The sequence below is a fragment of the Oreochromis niloticus genome, linkage group LG19 (genome assembly GCF_001858045.2).
Source record: "Oreochromis niloticus isolate F11D_XX linkage group LG19, O_niloticus_UMD_NMBU, whole genome shotgun sequence".
NCBI classification, from domain to species: Eukaryota; Metazoa; Chordata; class Actinopteri; order Cichliformes; family Cichlidae; genus Oreochromis; species Oreochromis niloticus.
This window is the reverse complement of record NC_031983.2, coordinates 27,193,709-27,211,993: the sequence shown is the minus strand read 5'-3', so window position 1 is coordinate 27,211,993 and position 18,285 is coordinate 27,193,709. Positions and strand designations below refer to the sequence as shown.

At 43.0% G+C, this 18,285-nt stretch overlaps 1 protein-coding gene across 6 annotated transcripts in view; it reads left to right on the top strand.

The window, feature by feature from the left end:
- The window catches only part of ldlrap1b (low density lipoprotein receptor adaptor protein 1b), a 46,923-nt gene extending 28,919 nt beyond the window's left edge, over nt 1–18,004 (top strand). The window contains exons 4-10 of one of the 6 annotated variants that reach the window (XM_025901088.1): nt 13–127; nt 1,671–1,743; nt 8,540–8,635; nt 12,702–12,796; nt 13,190–13,224; nt 15,700–15,731; nt 16,858–18,004. In XM_025901088.1, the coding sequence (XP_025756873.1) occupies nt 13–127; nt 1,671–1,743; nt 8,540–8,635; nt 12,702–12,796; nt 13,190–13,224; nt 15,700–15,731; nt 16,858–16,904 (493 nt within the window). In that variant the 3' untranslated portion in view covers nt 16,905–18,004. Of the gene's footprint in view, nt 1–12; nt 128–1,670; nt 1,744–8,539; nt 8,636–12,701; nt 12,836–13,189; nt 13,225–13,861; nt 15,505–15,699; nt 15,732–16,857 lie in introns of those variants that run through there. The other 5 variants (XM_025901087.1, XM_019348746.2, XM_019348745.2 and 2 more) reach the window with 5 other exon arrangements.
- The last annotated feature ends 281 nt before the right edge of the window (nt 18,005–18,285 follow it).

Genomic DNA, 18,285 nt, shown 5'->3' with positions numbered 1-18,285 from the left:
TGTTTGTTTCAGAATATCATATTGCACTGCGGACAAAATGCACGACAAAGTGTTTGCCTACATCGTCCAGAGCCAGCACAACGAGACCCTCGAGTGTCACGCCTTCCTCTGCGCTAAGAGGAAAATGGTGAGTAAGTTGATGTTTTTCAAATGCCTCCTGCTGTGTGAAAGCCGAGGTGGTAGCTGACGTCGAGCTTGTCGACTGTCGCTGGGCGACAGGACGTCTGAGTCCTGTTCTTCTTTGAGCCCCAAAACGGTCCAGATTCTTTCAGCTTCAATAAAATGATCGGTGTCTGTTTGCCCAGGTGTTGGCCACAGGGTTTAGCAGCACTGCTATAAATAAATGCCAGCAACTGAGCTACGGTTAGGCTAATATACACACATTAGCATAATGAAGATGTCGTTCATGTTGATGGCACCATCATATGGCAGGAAGAAGATGCCAAAAATAAACCAAACCTCAGAAAAGACAGGATTGGAGATGATCCAGAGGTTAGTCATTAATATGTTTCTGTGTGGTTTGGATCGCTCGCCCAGGAAAAAGGCCTGATCCCTAACTTAATGTCCACACTATAATTCACATACATTTTGGGGTGGATAAAGGAAGGACAAAACTCCCCATCACTTTAAAAAAGGCGAAAACCTCATTCAGCGGGGTCGTTGTGCTAATCTGCTCGATAAGTAATGACATAAGAGAAGGTTTAATAAAAGGTTAATCTGTCATAGCAATTAGTTTTTATAATGAAGGTTTCTTTCTTTTCCCTGGCACACACAAAAAATAACAGAATCAGCCTCCAGTTTACACAAGTGTAGGTGATTTATATGCACTTTATGTATTAAACACTTCCTGTCTTTTGCTTTATTTTAAAGATGAATTGAACATTTTGGGAAATCTGTTTTTTGGTCTGTTAAAAAACTAGCACTGTTTTGAAATGATCAAATGTAACCACCAGCACCGCTGCTGATCAGACTAAAGCCTACCCAGCTGGGAGACAGGAAATGACATGGATAGGGTTAGAAATGTAATAATGTAATAAATGTAATGTAATGTAATCCCTGAGTGAAGGAACTGGCATTATAGAGGCAGATTTCTCATAATGCAAAGAAATCTACTGCAAAACGTTTTCTATGAAGAAATGCATTGTGAGCTAAGGACACGCACTGCAGCTTCAGAGCCTTAATAAAATTTTGTATTCAGGTAAAACATGCAGCTTCTGCACCTGGCCACACATGAAGAACAGTTTATTCAGAGACCTGAGAGTAGCCGCGCTGCCACTTTACTTGTATTTATGCAAATGTGTAAATATTAAGTCGGGAAAAGAAAGGAGCGGGAGCATGAAAGGCGAGCAGGTTGTCATCCCTCTCTCGGCCTTCTCACCATCTCTGGAGTTTTGCCGAAAGAGCCGCTCCCTCCTCTTCCTTCCCCTCACTAATTTCATTGTGGTCAAAAGGCCACGTATCCTCCCAGTTGCATAAACAACTCGTCGTGTTGTCCGCGAGTTTCTCTTCCCTCTCTCCGAGTATCTGTGAAGAAAATCCTTCTTATGTCGATGGTCGTTTCCTGTTTGTGTCACAGCCATACCTTCCCTTCCTCCCTGTAATGCATGAGATGCGTATCGTGTATTATTCATCCCTCATTCCTGTCTCTGTCTCTTCCTCCGTCCCAACAGGCCCAGGCGGTAACTCTAACGGTGGCTCAGGCGTTCAAAGTGGCGTTTGAATTCTGGCAGGCTGCCAAAGAAGGTACGCATGGTCGCACTTCATCACCACAGAAAATTTCCTCTCTGTCTTCCTGCACTTGGCTTTTACACCCTCCAGAGAGGTCACGTGAAATACTGGAGATCTGTTTGGCTTTCCCTGTGATCTCTCTCACTCACACAGTGATGTCCTCATCGATTCCCTGCACAGCGGTGAAATCACCAGCCAAAGACACCTGGTTCAGGTTATTAAAGGCAACTCAGTCATGGTTAACGAGTCTCACAGTTAAAGGTATCAGTGTGAGGAGAGGTGGACAGGAGGATTAGCCTGGGGCAGAGGTGCGGTGACTAGAATAGATCTTCTCTGTTCCTTTTACAGCAAAATAAAGACTCAGATGTGTGGGAAGTGGGATTTTTCTCATGTAGTTTATCATACGGAGGAACAAAAGTGCCAAACTGAGACATAACTCAAATGTGTAAGCTGTTAAATGCACCAGTACGTTGTTTTACTTTGGATTTACATTACATTGCAGTCAATTTTTCATATCTTTACTCTGTAAATGCAATTTATTTTGCATTTACTTCACTTCCATGTGCATTTCTGCTTTAATATGCAAAACAGCTAGTCGCTGGATCAACTGTTGGGCTCTTTGTTCATGCAAAGCTGACCCCACGACACGCTTTGCATAGCAAAGCATGAAGTCATACAGTTATGTCAGTGAGTGTTCAGACAGTGATGCAAATCTTGCATCTGCACACCACCACAGTGGAGTTTCAATCAAAAATCCAAACTTTCAGCTTTAATCCAAGAGGTTTAATATAATTGCACTGTTTAAAAATTACAGCCATTTTTATTCACAGAGGTTAAAATTAATTGGAAAGTTGACGGATGAGTAGGTTCATGGTCAGACCAGGCATGTTCCAACATTGTTTCATGACAAAGTAGAGAAAAGCTGAGTTGATTCCAAGCAGTGAACTCGTTTTTAGTGCATTTACTATTTTTGTAAAAATGGTAAATGCACCGAACAGCTCAGCAACACCAAAAGCCTGGAAACACCACAGAAGACAAATGCATGAAAACAGAGTTGCACAACAGCTGCGCAGCATCTAACCAAGTCAAGAACACCCTCGAAGAGGAAAGCACATCATTGTCAAAGTCTACATTCAGGAAATGCCTTCATGAATGTAAATGCAGAGGGGCTTAAGGGAGGAAACGCAGCATTTGGTGATGCATTTGGTGATGCATAGGAAACACAGCATTTGGTGATGCAAACGAGTTCTAGATTTCAGTAAGTCATTGAGTGCCAACGTGCTTCTGTTTAAAACTATGTCCAGTTAATTTTGAGCCCTAAAAAAGTCCCTAATTCAAAACAGTTCATTGCATGTTTTTGTTAAACCTCTTGAATCGAAGCTGAAAGTCTGCACTTCAACCACATGTGGACCATCTGATTTAAAATCCACTGTGGTGGTGAACAGAGGCAATATTACAAAAGTTAAATATTTATGGACCTGACTCTCTGAATGTAAAAAATAAAAACACAGAAAGATTGAGCTTGGGAAGATGGTAGTGGGGAAAATACACAAACAGTACACATTTAATACAGAAATAAATGTATAAACCTTTAGGAGTTTTCTAAGCTGCCTGCCTCCATCAACAAACCTGCCACCAAAGCTGAGAAATTCCACCAAAAACAATTAAGAAAATAGAAATTTAGACGGAAGCTAATAAAGTATATTTATATTTTTGTTGAGTTGTGTTGAGCCTCTTTAAAACCCAGTTGAACAGTAGGTGTGAGTGTCAAAGGAACCGTGGAGGCGGCAGCCAATCAGAGAGCTGTGTGAGGCCGGTGTTTCTGCAGCTCAGCAGAAACATGCATGTAATTTTCTGCACGTATGACTCCAGAGTAAATGAGCAATTCTTGCCACATAATATCAGTTTCTGCATCGGCGCCCCCTCAACCATTTTCTCTAATCTTTACATTTGAATGGCCCTGTGAGTGCTCTTTGAATTTTGTGATTATCCTTTGTCGTCTTGTCACACCTGCCTTCCCCGTGCATGCACTGTTTAGTTGTTTTCTATTCCCTCTCCATCCAAATCCATCGCTTCTTCTGTTTTTTGTTTTTTTTCCTGAGGAGTGGAGAAGAGGAGAGCGACGGAGGGGGATGGGGATGAGGAGAAGAGAGGGGCAAGAAAGCATGAAAGGCAGGGCAGGGAGGGGTGTTTGGATGGCGAGTGTGTGAGAGAGAAGATGATTGTGTGTGTGTGTGTGTGTGTGCGTGCGTGCGTGCGTGCGTGCGTGCGCGTGTGTGTGTCGGCGGGAGCTCAGCCTCCTGACAGATTCAGTGTCAGTGTCATTGATCCCGTCTCAAGCGACGGCGTGCTTATTTATTCAGTCCTTTCGAGACGCACGCTTGCTCTGTTTGAAAATCCAGCCGCCTCTTTCTTTCCTGCAACATTTCCACAGCTTCCTCTGCTCTTACTGTGGAGATTCCACTGTGGCCACATTTCCATTTTGACGGGGGATTATTTTATTTTCCCCCCCATCAAAATCAAGGCCACGGACTCCTCGCCTCACGCCTCTTCGTTTATCTTTTTTTGTATTTCTGAGTCGAATATTAAAACGTGCAATTTAGTGCAGACAGCCTCACTCGCTCCATCCTTCTCCTTCCCTCGCTCTACACTTCTCACCTCAAATTTTTAATGTGGGTGAAGTCGCTTAATTGAACGACTTATCTGTTCTGTGGGGTTATGGAGGGGAATTTTTTTGTTTTTTTTATAAAGAAGCCGTGGTGCTCTCTTGTGACAGGGAAGAAGAAAGAGAGATGGGGAGAAGGAAAAAAATCCTTTGGAGTCTGTTTTCATTAAAGTTGCAAGACCCCGGGGATGAGGGCAGGAAGGGAGATGCCCACCGCATGTCTGTGTGGTTTGCTTGTTTCTTACAAGCTCTCCACCACCACCCACCGTGGTTCTGCACATTCCTGACCCACATTCCTCTGTATATTACAGATCCCGTCTCTGCTCATAAATCTGCCTTCATAGAATATTCACTGCAAACACTACAGCAAGCTTTGAACTGCCGTATCTGTGAGTTGGCTCCATGTTTAGCAGCAGACTGAAAAGTGCACACGTGAGGATCTGCAGGAGAGAAAAAAACGGGTGCCCTGGGAAATTTTTCTAACGCTGCCATTACCAAGCGACCCGGGCTCATGGGAAATGTTATTTTCACTGCACCAAGAATGACGGTGCGTATAAGAAAGTTGTGGTTAGAAAAGCAGAAAGCGACATTTCATCTCAAGCAGTGAGGCGGACTTTTGAATACAGCTCTATAATCTATTTTTAAGACGAGCTGTAGAACTTTATTCATGCTAGAAGTTTGGGAATTCATGAGTTATAACAGCCAAAACATTAAACACAGCCTGTAAACAAAGTGGAATAACTCAATAAAAAAAAACATACGGATATAAAATGGCTCAATAAGTTTAAAAGGACAGAAAAATGATAAAAAACAATAAGAGTTTGTATATAGAATTCTAAAAATGCTGTATAACAACATGAAAAAGACCAAGTAAATCCTCTTATTAATGAACTTTATTGTCTTTTTTTGCATTTTTAAAACTTCAAGGCTGCAGTTGTTTTTGGTTAATTTCACAAATTGATAATTTTATTTGTTTTTTCTGACCAATTTAATCAAATTGGACTGAAATAATATTTAATCGAGGCCTATGGATGTTTTGCCGGCCCACAAAAATGATTGAATCTATAAATCTCGAGGATTCTCCTTCAGCTTCCTTTTTTGTTTGTAAACTGTAACAAATGCACAAATCACAGATATGACTCACAAATATTTCTTAACAAATGGCTGTTTTTATGAAACACATCAAAGCTGCAAGACAGAAAACTCAAAGCAGTCTGCCCCGAAAACAGAAAATCCACAAAATAAATGAAAGCGGGCATCAGTGTTTTTGGCAGAGAAACTCCAAAGAAAAACCAGGACGGACACTTAAATGGAAGAAAACCAGATTACAATGGAAGAGAAGTGGTCATGGGCTGCGGGGTCAGTCACGAATCTGTGAAAAGAAAATGCACATCTTTCCTCATGTATGACATGAATATGCATGTAAGGTGAAAGAGCAGGAGAGACTGAGAACTATAACTTTGGACAGAATTGCTTAACAAGTGGCAAAAAAATATTTTGGCTTTCTTAACTTAATGAATCGCCGTGATTGGCCCCAAATAAACGGAGGTGTGAAAATCAGGTAGAGTGATGTTAGCGCTCGTGTGACGACACTGGGCTCATTGAAAGATTTCTCAAACTGCACACGAGTACTTGCCGTCTCTGCACAGACGGATTTCCGTGCAGTGTTTCACATGCAGTTGTGTAATTCTGATGATTCATGGTGAAACAGTAAGTTTTAAAATATTTTAACACAATTCAAAAACACTTGTGAAACTCAAAGTGTGTGAGAGTCCTTAAAACAGAACTGAGTGAAACCAGTTTGAGCCTTTAGCTGCGTGTACGGTTCTGTAATGTGATGTTGTGTCAAAGAGGTTTCTGTGAGCCGCTGTGCTGCGCTCGGGTTGGTGGATGCTCTCTTGTTCCTCCACATATAGACCATAGGATTAAACAAAGGATGCAGCTGAAAGGCGTATCAGTGGAAGCGAGAGATTTGCTCATTAAGTGGCATGCCACAGAGGAGTTGCAACATGCGCTTGTGCAAGCTGCAGCAGCGCCCTCATAGAACTGGTGAAATATTTGGTCGTATGTAACACAACTCAGGCAGATTAGGATTAATTACCGTCTGATATCTGTAAATATTTATATGGCTTTTGTGTTGTTGTTATGTGTAAAAACACAGTTTGCCACAGTGTGATATCTGTACCACTACGCTCTGCAGCCATGTTTCTGTTTGCAAATGCAGAAATGTGCCCGTCAAACAGCTACTAACATGTTTCCTGCTTAGACTATTGATTGGCTCTTCTGGAGCTGCAGGACAACCATCATCTCCAGCCCCCCCGCATAGATCATCGACCAGGATTTATTTAGTCCCGTCTCTGTTCCTTTTATAATGTTTCAGGTCAAACGCTGTGTCCAGTACAGCTCTGTAAGCCTAATAAATTACTTGAAAGTCCTAGATTCTATTCAGGAGCTATCCTGGAGCTGATCAAATCCACTCAGGTCTACATTGAAAGCCCCACAGACGTGGTTTTCAGCTCCGTGTTGCTTCAAGCTGTACAGAGCACGTGAGGAGGGCAGGAAATTTAAACACTAAAAGATCCTAAAACGCTTCTGGTGTGACTTGAAACCGTGCAAAGAGTGGGACAAAGATGTGTCTGAGACATGGCGTCACAGACATGCACCCAGTGTATTTCCCAGGGTTAGCCTAAAGGAAGCGTTTTCTGTCCTCAGTTAACTCTGAGTGCAGTTTGAAGTTGTGGCTCTGACATGTGTGAATAACACAGGCCCTGAAACTGCTCTGCTGGACTGAGATTAACAGAAATGTTGTGCAGGAAGTCACAGGGAGCTGTTGCTCTGCATGGAGAAACTTCTCAGCAGGAGTGTTTGGCCCCAGCGGAACGTATCTAACAGACCCAGGCGCTCCTGTTTAAAGGCTACGGTTACAAACCCTGCTGTAGCTGGCAGATGGTTTCAGTAATAGTCTTAACATATTCAAAGAGTTTTTTGGGGGGGAATTGTTTGCCTTTATTTGACATTACAAAAATTGAGCCTCTACATTTGGGAACAGTACAGCAGCAGAAGTTTTGAAAAGATTCATTAATTAAGCTTAAAGTGAAATCTTTCAAGCTTTTTTTGTTTTACTTTTGATGATTGTGGCTTAGAGCCAATGAAAATCACAAATGACATGATTTTCAACGCTGAAATATCGAACGTCTGAAAAATATGGTCATTTGTTGAAAGTTGTTGCTCCTCTAGGTTTCTCATAGATTCTCTGTGGGGCTCAGGTCAGACGAGTTGGTGGGCCGGACACATTTGGTACTACTGCAAATTTCCTCTACTGATGGGAAAAGAAATCTGCATCTCCAGAGAGCTCGTCAGCAGACGGAAGCGTGACGTTTTCTAAAACCTCCTGGGTCACGCTGTGTTGACTTTGGCTTCTGAGCCTCTTCCCCCAGACTCCAGGACCTCAGTTTCCAAACTGCATCTTTTATCTGAAAAGAGGATTTTGAGCCACTGAGCAACCATCCAGTTGTTTGTTTGTTTGTTTGTTTGTTTGTTTGTTTGTTTGTTTGTTTGTTTTTTTAAACCAAACACTTCTGATATAATGTCTGGTTCAGGATTGGTGATGTTGGGAATGAGACGGTTGTAGCCTCCTTGCTGAAAACATCTGTGTGTTGTTGCTCTTGATGCTGTGACGCCAGCCTCAGCCTGCTCGTGTGATGCTGTCCAAATTTCTTGAATCGACTGTTCTTTACAACCATTTAAAGTCTGCGGTCGTCTCTGTTGTTTGTGCACCTTTTCCTGTTGCGCTTCTCGATTAATATTCTTCGATACAGCTTTCAGGCTCTTCAGCAGTGACCTTCTGTGTCTTACTGTCCTCATGGAGCATGTCGATAATCATCAAAATTAAAGCAAAAGATGCGCTGGGATATTTCACTTTGCACATAATGAATATAGAATTTGTGAACATTTTAAACTGAAATGCTTGTTGAGTGAAACTTTTAACCACATCTGAGCTGCTTGAAGGCAAACTGTTCGTTGCAGCACAACCACTCTGGCCCTGTGGTTAGAACTTCCTGAATCACAGATTGTCCTCACTGACTGCACTGTTTTCATTTTCTTTCTTTTCTTTTTTGTTCTCCCCTGCTTTGTGTTTCTGTTCAGAGAAAGAGAAACGAGTAAAGTCGAGTTCAGACGGGGAAGGAGCCAGCAGCTCTCAGTCGGACAGCTCGGCCAGCCAGGGCAGCCTGAAGGGAGGAGGTGAGTCACGTCACCCATCATCACATCTTTTTCTCTCTTCCTCTTTCTCTCTGTCTCTCTCTCCATGTCGCAACGATCGTAGCCTCAAGGGACGGAAGAGTGTTCAGCCACTTGTCAAAGGTTGGCCTACATCGAGGCTGCAGGTCAGCTGATGACAGTCTGCTTTTCCTTGGTTACCATGTCTCACTAACATCACAAAAGTTAACAGTAGGTGACATTTTAAGGGGATTACGTGTGGTGATAATGCCGCTGCTGATGATCTGGTTAATTTGAACACATAAAGCCACACTGCAGTCATTGTGGATGCATTAAACCGAATCTTGGTTCAGCGATTCCCCTGACATTTTTATGAAAACAAAGGGCTGCTATCATGCTGTTATTCCGCCTGACTCTGGAAGCACAATTACAGCCTTGTTTCTTTAGAAAGCATGAAAGAATTTCACGTTTCTGTTGCCCCCATTGTTCGATCAGATCCTAAACATCCGCTGAGCCAGACGACCTGAAGGCATTATTAATCCCATACATGTCCACATCCAGGGAATAAATTACACGAACAGCATCATGTTGTTTCACGATGCTTTATTTTTGTGCATGTTGTGTTTGCGCATGCCTTTCCCTGTCCCAACCTGATCCTTTCGGTATTTGTTTGGAGTGGGCATTTTTTCCCAGGAAAGTCTTAAAAACATCAGCTTTGTACTCCTGCTCAGCCAGCAGGCCTCCCGTCAGAGAAGCGCAGCTCCCTTAATGTGTTCTGATGCTTTATTTGGCTCTGCAGTGCTGCACGTGCAGCGCTTCATGGTCAACATGGGCTTTAAAGATGATCCTCTGTGAGAAGACTCAACAAAGCAGAGATTTTGCAAACAGAGAGGCTTTTTTTGGACTAACATTATCCTACTGACCCTCTGGTGGGTCATTTAGCTGCCAGTGGACCACATTTCTGTGAGGCAAATTAGCATAATTTCACAGCAGAGTAAAGCTCTGTGCTCTGGAGATTTCACTGCCAGCCCTGAAGCAGTGATCAGGGACAGCAGAGCTCTTACATTTATCTGCTCTTCACTGTGTGGCTGATGGACTAGCAGCGTGTCAGAGACTCTCGGGATCAGTGGCGTTGTCGGAGGTGAGTCAGCTTTATTCGTGACACACGATACCCTCGACTTTCTCCCAGCGCCAGGCCTGTAAATGCCACGTCCTGCCATAACCTGATTGTTGGGGGATTTTTGCCTGCAGGAGATGAATCATCCTCTCAGTCTCTTCCTCTTCACAAGGTTAAAAGTAGAGCTTAGTTTCCTTATAATTTAATCTGATGGAGGAGATGATGATCATTTTCTTGGTTAAAAGTTTCAGCACTAAAGTGTTTATGCATAGTTCTGTGACACGATATGAAGCAGCAAATTAAATACTTTTTTAGTCTTTATTTAAACTGGAAGTAAAACAGCCGTGATTAAGAGATAGGCAGCATTAAACAAGCATGTGCAGTCAGTACACGCTTGTTCCAAGGCTCGACGTATCAAAGTGTAATACAAATTAATCTGGTCCTAAAATTATGGAACTGAACAAAAAAACATGTATTTTAGTCAAACTAAGTTAAAATGCAGACGCAGTGTGTGGAAAAGTTCTTACTGCTTCTGTAGGAATTAAGAGGGTAAGCAGCAGCCAGGTGCTGCTTGTCAAATGTACTCGATTAACTGATCATCAGCAAGTGTGAGCACATCTATAAAAGGCCAGTCTGGAGCTTTCAGGTGTGGTAACATAATACCAAGGAGGAAAAACATCAGCAGTGGTCTTAAATAAGCAGGTTTTGCTGCCCATCAATCTGGGAAGTTTTACAAGACCACTTTCAAACAAATTCAAGTCCATCATTCTACAGTGAAAACGATTATTCACAAGCTGAGAACATTCAGGAAGCTGCCAATCTTCCCAGGAGTGGACACCACAGCAAAATCACCCCAAGGTCAAACCATGCAAATAAACTAAGAGCCAGCAAAAGCCCCAAATCACTCCATCTTAGACTCATCAGGCCTCAGTTAGCACTTAAAGTTTAAAGTTCATGAGAGCACAGTTACAAAGACTGAGCAAGTATAGCTTGTTTGGAAGGATTACCGAGAGAAAGCTTCTTCTCTCTCATGAGCTTCAAAGTATTCCAGAGTCAGATGTGAGGTCATCTGCCCAACAATTAAAGCTTGATCCAAATTGTGTTATGCAACAGGACAGTGATCCCAAACACAGCAGCAAATCTGCAGATTAGCTGAAAAAGAAAAGAATAGAGGTGCTGCAGTGGCCCAGACAAAGTGCAGACCTCAGTCTGACTGGAACGCTGTTGTTCATCGAAGAGTAGATGATTTCTTTGTTGTGGTATCCTGATCTATAAAACCTTAGACGTCAAAAAGACGACTGTCAATTTAAAATCAAGAGAAACAAAAACTTTTGGTATCATCTTAAATATTTATCCACTTTAAAAATAGTTTGCTTGTTAATCGCCTTTCAGGTAATTGATTGATTAATTAGTTCTAACCTGTTTGTTCACACACCCTGTCCTTCACTAAAGTAATAAATAAGCTTTTAAGCGAGCGGCATTAATCATCAGATGAGTCCTTCCCTCCCCGTGAAGGTCTATCTCACAATATTGCCTCTTTCGTAACAGCAGACGGTCTGAATGCCTTCTGTTGACACACAGGAAAGACTGAATGAAAATCTTATTGCATGCTGACTCAGTTATACGGGACCATTTTCCCTTAAGGAGCATAAAATCTAGTAAAAAGGTCAGCTAAGGATTGAAGCGTATTTATATCCCACCATTAGAAGAGTTACTGTGGTTTTACTGTTCTCAGAGGGTGACATTAGCCTAAAGACTCGACTGAAATTAGTGTTGACACACATTATTGACATGCATTAATCATCGGGCAGGGCCATTACGAGCCAATCCCATTACAGTTCAGCAGTGTCGCCGTAGTCAGGCGTGGGGTTACTGCGTGCTCACTTATCACTAAGTGACGTGCCACATATGGCTGAATTGATGAGATGCATTAGAGGCTTGCTGATGAGAAGTGTGGGGGCTGTTCTGCCCATTTCCAGCTACATATTTTCATTCTTGGGCTCAACTAGAGCAGCTTTGCATGATTCACATTTTAAACGAGCTTTTATTTCATACTGAGCTGCAACACAGGCCCCCAACAAACAAGCTGTTATGGCTTATTGGTTGTTGTGTTATTGGTTGTCCCTGAGAAACAGAAAGGGGTGGGGCTTCTGTGCTCACAGAGGTGTGACTGAGATCACCATGTCTCTATGGCCCAAGAAGCTGCTCTCCAAGACTGAGGGTCCCTTTGTGTGCCCTGGGAACAGTTTGGCATGGGAGACCCTAACAGGGGCTCTTGCTATCAGGATCACAGGGACGCACAAACCCCGCCACTATGATAAGGTGCCGATTCGTCAGGTTGTCATGGTTCTGTACGAAAAAAGGTGAAATTCTCACTCTGGGTGAGAGTTAAGTATCTTGAGATCTTCATAACGACTGATGGGAAGCTTCTGATTAATTATTCCATCTACATCTCAACTTTCATCGTGGTCATGAAATCTGGGTAAAGACCAAAAGAGCCGGTCATTACCCAGACACACGGCTGAAATGAGTTTCCTCCGCTGGCTGGCTGAGGAGAAGGATGTGTGGAATAGCCTGCTGCCACAGTAGCCTTCTTCAGATAAGTGGGAGATGGACAGATGGATCTCTCTATGACATCATAACAAACTATTTTTAAGGCTGAGAACATCGATATTTGAAACTTTGACCGCATGTAATCTATTAAGCATCAGCTGAGTTCCAACCGCCTCCTGTGTTGGACGAGAGTCTCGTCTTTTAATTTGCTTCTGAGCTTTTTGGTTTATTTGAATATGATTGTGTTGGTCTCTGCCCATCGTCGACCTTCAGCACGAACTTTTACTGAGATCAGTTTAGCCCTTGCCCTCAGAAGATGAGGAAAATCACGTGTCCACTCTTCGTGTTTGTTGACCGTCACGGGTGCCCGTGCGGTTTTTAGGAGTAAATTAATGTTACGAACTTTGTTTTGTTTTTCAGAGGTCGCTACGGGGAAACTTCTGGATTTGGCTGAGGGAGCGAACGCGGCGCTGATCCACTCAGGAACAAAGCAGACCCAGTCGGATCCCTTTACGGTGCATAATCACGCAACAGAGAACAACAATACTGTATGGGTAAGGCGAGAGAAGGGCTGGTCAGTACGTTTCAGCTGTTTAAGCTTGATAAGAAGACTGGCGTGCTGGAAACGGTGATTAAGCGTCCGAGTGATGTACTGTACCTGTTGTATTCAGAGGAGTGTATTCTACAGCCGCGCCGCTGCCGTGATGAAGCACACAATAGCCTATTGAACAGAACGGGCCTTATCAAATAACTGGCGAGGGTGTGGGGCTGCAAACAGCATAACTCAACCTCCTGAGAGCATAGAGGAGACTTTGTGCATGTTAATGTATCATAAATAAGGACTGTTATCACCTCATGAGACAAAAACTCTGAATTTAACCGGCGTGTGTGTGTTTTCTGTCTGGCAGGAGTTGGAGGACGGTCTGGACGAGGCTTTCTCAAGGTGAGGAGATGAGTTAATTTGGGTTTTCCCTGAAACTCAGGCTCTAATGAGCTGCTGTTTTGGGATCAGGAGTCTATAGTTTGGGCTGCACTTGTAGTAAACACTGCCTCTCCCTCCGCTTGACTCACCCCGGCTCAGTTTACAGTCCCTGACTCAGCTGACACCCTCCCTGAGTCATGCTGCCTTTCTAGGCTCCGATTGCCACACACTGATTTCCTACGAGGTGGAGAAAGAAGACGGATTGCTTGGTATTTATGTCCCAAGCCCAATGAAGATGTAGTAATTAGTTGCATAGGAAAGTCTTTTTGCCCTCACAGCTGTTAATCTAACTCTGATATCTTACTAGGTTGGACCAGGGAACATTTACACATGCAACTTTCAACAGAGCAGACGTCTGAGTGCATACCGAGCGAGGCTTTTATAGTTCAAATAAACCAAAAACTAAATTAAAAAGTGGGTGCAGGAAAAAAAAGTAGTTAACTGCTATAAAAAAACAAAAGTGCTTTGAAAGGAATGAAAATGAAAGGATAATTTGTACTTGGAAAACTGACTCGAAACAAAAATGTGGAGGAAGTTTGTTTAGATTCAGGCTGTTTATTGAAACTTTGAATGTTTTCTTAACTGTACGTCAAACTAGGAACTTGAATATGAAGCACAGGAAACACGAGGTCTTCAGGTTCAAGGTTGACCGGGAAGTCCGTTGTCTCTGCTTAACGTCTGTCTGTACCATCAACAAACTGGTCAGAGTGGAGCTGGAGGCCGCTGTGACTGATGCTTCAATTTGGGCTCCATCGGCAGGCCTCTCTGATAAGCGGCGGTGGTCTGCTGTCAAGTTTGCACTCTGCAAATGTTTACAGCTTTTCATTTTACTGCCATAAAGACTCGTTCAGCCTTTTACGACTGCGTTTATTTCCTTTGGCTCTGCTTTTCATTCCCTCTTAATTCTGCAGCGGGCCTCACATTCTCTCACTTTTCATTTAGTGGCGGGCGAATGGGCGGCTCAGTCTCTGTAATCAAGCACTAAGAGGCCATTTTAGCCCCGTTATCAGATGATTATTTGTCTGCGCACACTGTAATTACACCCTAACGCCATTAGCCGCCCTCTCTGTGATTAACGAGGATGCTCCCAGCATCAGCAGAGATGCATCCGCTAACTGGAAGTTCGGGTTCCCCGAGGGAAAGGTCGACTTCTTTGTCTGTCAGGAGGAGCCGATTGTGCTGGTTGATGTGGGGTCAGAGCGAGAGAAGGAAAAAATTAGAGGCAATTTGAATCTGTGAATGAGGATGTCACTGAGTAATGAAGTTATTTACGGTTTACAGTTTAGCACGAGGAGTGAAATAAGCTCCAGATTAATGGATTGTTTACAGCACAGTAAATGTGACTTTTTAATCACTGCTCTGTCTGATTAAGAAACAGCTCGGTATCATTTCAGATTAAAGAAGCAGCAGCAGAGATTAGTGGTCAGAGGGTCTGTAATGTGGATTAGTCGCAGTATTACCTGGTAAACGTTTTTAATTTAAAAAAAAAAGAAAAGCATCTTTGAGTTCTTCCCCTTTGTTCACTGTAAATGAGTTTTAACTTCATGCCAAATCTCAGAGGATAAGTGAAGTTTTTCTGCATTTTAAAGACATTTTGCTGTCTTAAATGTCTGTCTTTAAGAAATGCATTGGAACCTATCTGTTATTTAATGGTTTATCTTTTACTTGCTTTAGATGGCCATAGGTGATGTCAGTAAGAAGGGTGTAAAGCTGACAGAAGTACAGCTATAAGTGCTAAATTTATGCCCTCCAGTTTGCTGGATTGTTCCCTCAAAGGGCCGGGTTTGATCCCCAGAATGAGCCAAAGTACACAGTGTTGTGAAACTGCAGGATGTTTCACAGTACATGAAGTAACAAGCAATACTTGAACTTTTTGTTTTATTTCTTTTTTCTCATGCTCCTAAATAATCGTGTTCAGCTCAGAAACTTGCTCACTCTTAAAGTGAGAGCATGCATTCAAACTTGGTAACATTTCCCACAGTGATGGTTTTTAAAAGGAGCGCACGTCTGAAACAGTCTCAGAGTTCTACTGAAGGGACGCAGCACCCCTCGTTGTTGTTTGAGGACAGTGATCTTTTAAACCGATCGAGGCCGTTACGTGGCTTTCACTTATGTTTCATGTCTCTGTATTGTCAGCCTCCCATCAGCACAGCAGTGTTTCCTGCTAGGCTGAAGGTGAGCTCGGTGGATCCAAACAAAGCTGCCAAGATGCCCACACACAGAGAAACAGAGTCATGACAAGCATTCAGAGCTTTCCTTTAAGTTGTCACCAGTCTTTCCACTACCTCTGTTGTCAGCTGTGACTCTTGTTGGGATTTGAGATTCTGCACTGCCCTCTGCTGGCTGGATCAGTCCAGGTGCTTTATAATTAGGCCTTTCAGGAGACTGTGGAGTTTAAGTGTTGCCTGACTTATGATGTTTTCTTTGCACCCTCAGCCGCAGTCTGGATAGCTTTGAATCCTACTCAGGTAATAATATCATGTCACTGGATGTTGTGACGTCCACCTCATCGTCCTGTCGTCAACCTTACTGTTTAAACCTGCTCATCTGTGTGGGTAGCCGTGATCATCCAGGCCATCTCAGACACGTGTCTCCACATCATGTTTCATGACAGGAACCATTAACAGCACAGAACCGTAGCTCAACTAACTTTAGAGCAAAGTGAGGAGGAGGCCTTCCCTCTTTTACCATTTCACTGTTTAAAAAGTATGAGGGACGTCTCTGCCACAGATCCTGATGTTTCCTCTACTCTGTCCACGTCCTCATCACAGATGTTTGAGTGTTTGCCTCACATGCATTGGCTTTAACACAGAGACTGAGAGTGGCACGTTCATATGAAGTAAAAATAAGCCCTTCTGTTTATGATCAGAGGGGCTCGTGTTAGAGTGTTATGGCTGTTTAAGCAGGGGATTTGTTTCATTTCCACATCTGTGTGAATGTGTGTGTGAATGGGTGGATGACTGGATGTGTAAAGCGCTTTGGGGTCCTTAGGGACTAGTAAAGCGCTATATAAAATACAGGCCATTTACCATTTATCTGGCCACATTGTTATTATTTTCTAATCATTTTCATTAAAAATTCGATGTCCGTTTTCATCTTCTTGTTTTTTGTACACACTGTACCGACCATGCCGTACAGCCACTCAGATTTTATCCATCGACTGTATATAAAAGATGGGCATGGCCACTATGACGTCACCCACTGGTTTGCCAAGTCTATCAATTCTGATCCTCTGAAGTGTTCCAGATGTCCTTTTCTTCAGCAGGGCCTTCTCGGGCGTCCTAAGGCATTCCCAAACCTGATACGATCTCTCCGGCGAACTCCTCCCAGTTGGGTGGAAGCTCAAAAATAGTCCAGGAAGCCTAATTAGACCCCGAGCAACGTCAACCGGGTCCTGTCAGCACAGAGGAGAAACATTTCTCCTTTGAGCTTCCTCCAGACATTGCCGACTCCATCTCAGCGATTCTGCCCCAGCACCCCAGTCATCTTTAGAGCTTCAGATGGAAGCCATGCCCATCTTTTATGTACAGTCTATGGTTTTACCAAAGCTGCTAATAAAATTTCTTTTTTTCTTCTTCCTCTTTGTCTCTGTAGACTCGCTGAGTCTCGCACTAACCCCCAGGTCCTGGACATTGGGGTGAACCCTCAGGACTTCAGCACTGAAGAGTGCCTGTCCCCCGGCAAATGGGACCAAGAGGAGTCGGACTTCACGGCACAAAAAGACACGTGGGGGTTCTAACGTGAAGCCTCAGCCAAGAAGGGAAAACCAGGGAAACGAGGAGCCCGGTGGTAAACATGTCCGAACACTGAAGTGACGAAACGGACACTGTGACATCCGCCATGTTCCCCACCGCCTCCCTGCTGTCGTCTTCTCTCTGATGCTTCCGCAGTTGCGTGACCGCAGGAGGACGGCGACACGAGCTGGCTGCTCACAGAACAGGCCAAAGCAATACAAACCATTTATTCCTTTTTTTTAAAAAGAAAAACATGCAGTCAGTTAATGTGCGTTACAGTCAGTGTGTCACTCCTATGTCTGTTTACTGTTGTGTTTGTGCTTGTGTACACCACGTGTTTGTGTGAATGTGCAGTATATATGTGTGCAAAGTGAGCCGAGTGCTGTTTGTGTCATAGTGAGGTCACAGAGGGTGCTGGTGAGTGTTTTATATACCTGAACATGGAGCACTGTAACTGGATTAGAGGGAAACTCACTGGTGAGGTTACTACCTGCGTGCTTCGGCCTTTTGTTGGGCACCAAAAGCTTTAAAAAAAGAAAAAGTGTGCATGTGTCGATCAGAGAGTGTTTGTGTGGAAAAAAAATAATAAGAACAAAGTGACAATCTTTTTTTTTTGTATTGCAAAATCTATTTTTGCACTCTGCATTCATCCGTGTTCAAAAGCACACATTTCATGTAAGGGAATTTAATGTCCACAAGTGTCAGCCTCATCATTTAGGACTATACGCAGTGCCTCTGTTCGCCCTTCCTCCTCATCCTTAAATATTTGACCCTCGGTGAGACTTCACCATCGCTGAAGACGACCTGAAAACAGAGTTACAAAAAACAAGCAGTGTGAGAGGATGCAGGTGTTACGCGGCGCTCCATCACCATATGTTAAATTATGTTAAGTTCACTTCTCTAGTTTACTATATTTCTCCCAGGGATGGATCCCAGTGTTATTTTGGCATTTGTTAATATATTCATTTAATTTAATTCATCGGTTTTCAATAAAAATCCAATTATCAGTGTGTGTCACGTTTTATTTTGAAATCTAAATGTTGAATGTTACTTTTTTTGTCACGTCTTGTCCACTGTGGGGATTTGCTGCCTGTTTTCTTTTCTCTTTTTTTTTTTTTTGCTTATTTGTCTAATTCAGAGCTCATAAAGCTCATAAAGCTGTCTGCTTGGTTTTGCATATTTCTTTATTTATAGATAAAACAATAAACGATAAAACAAATAATAAAATAATAACAGAAATTTTTAGTAGACATCGTAATAGAAATGCCTTTGTTTGCACCGTGACATC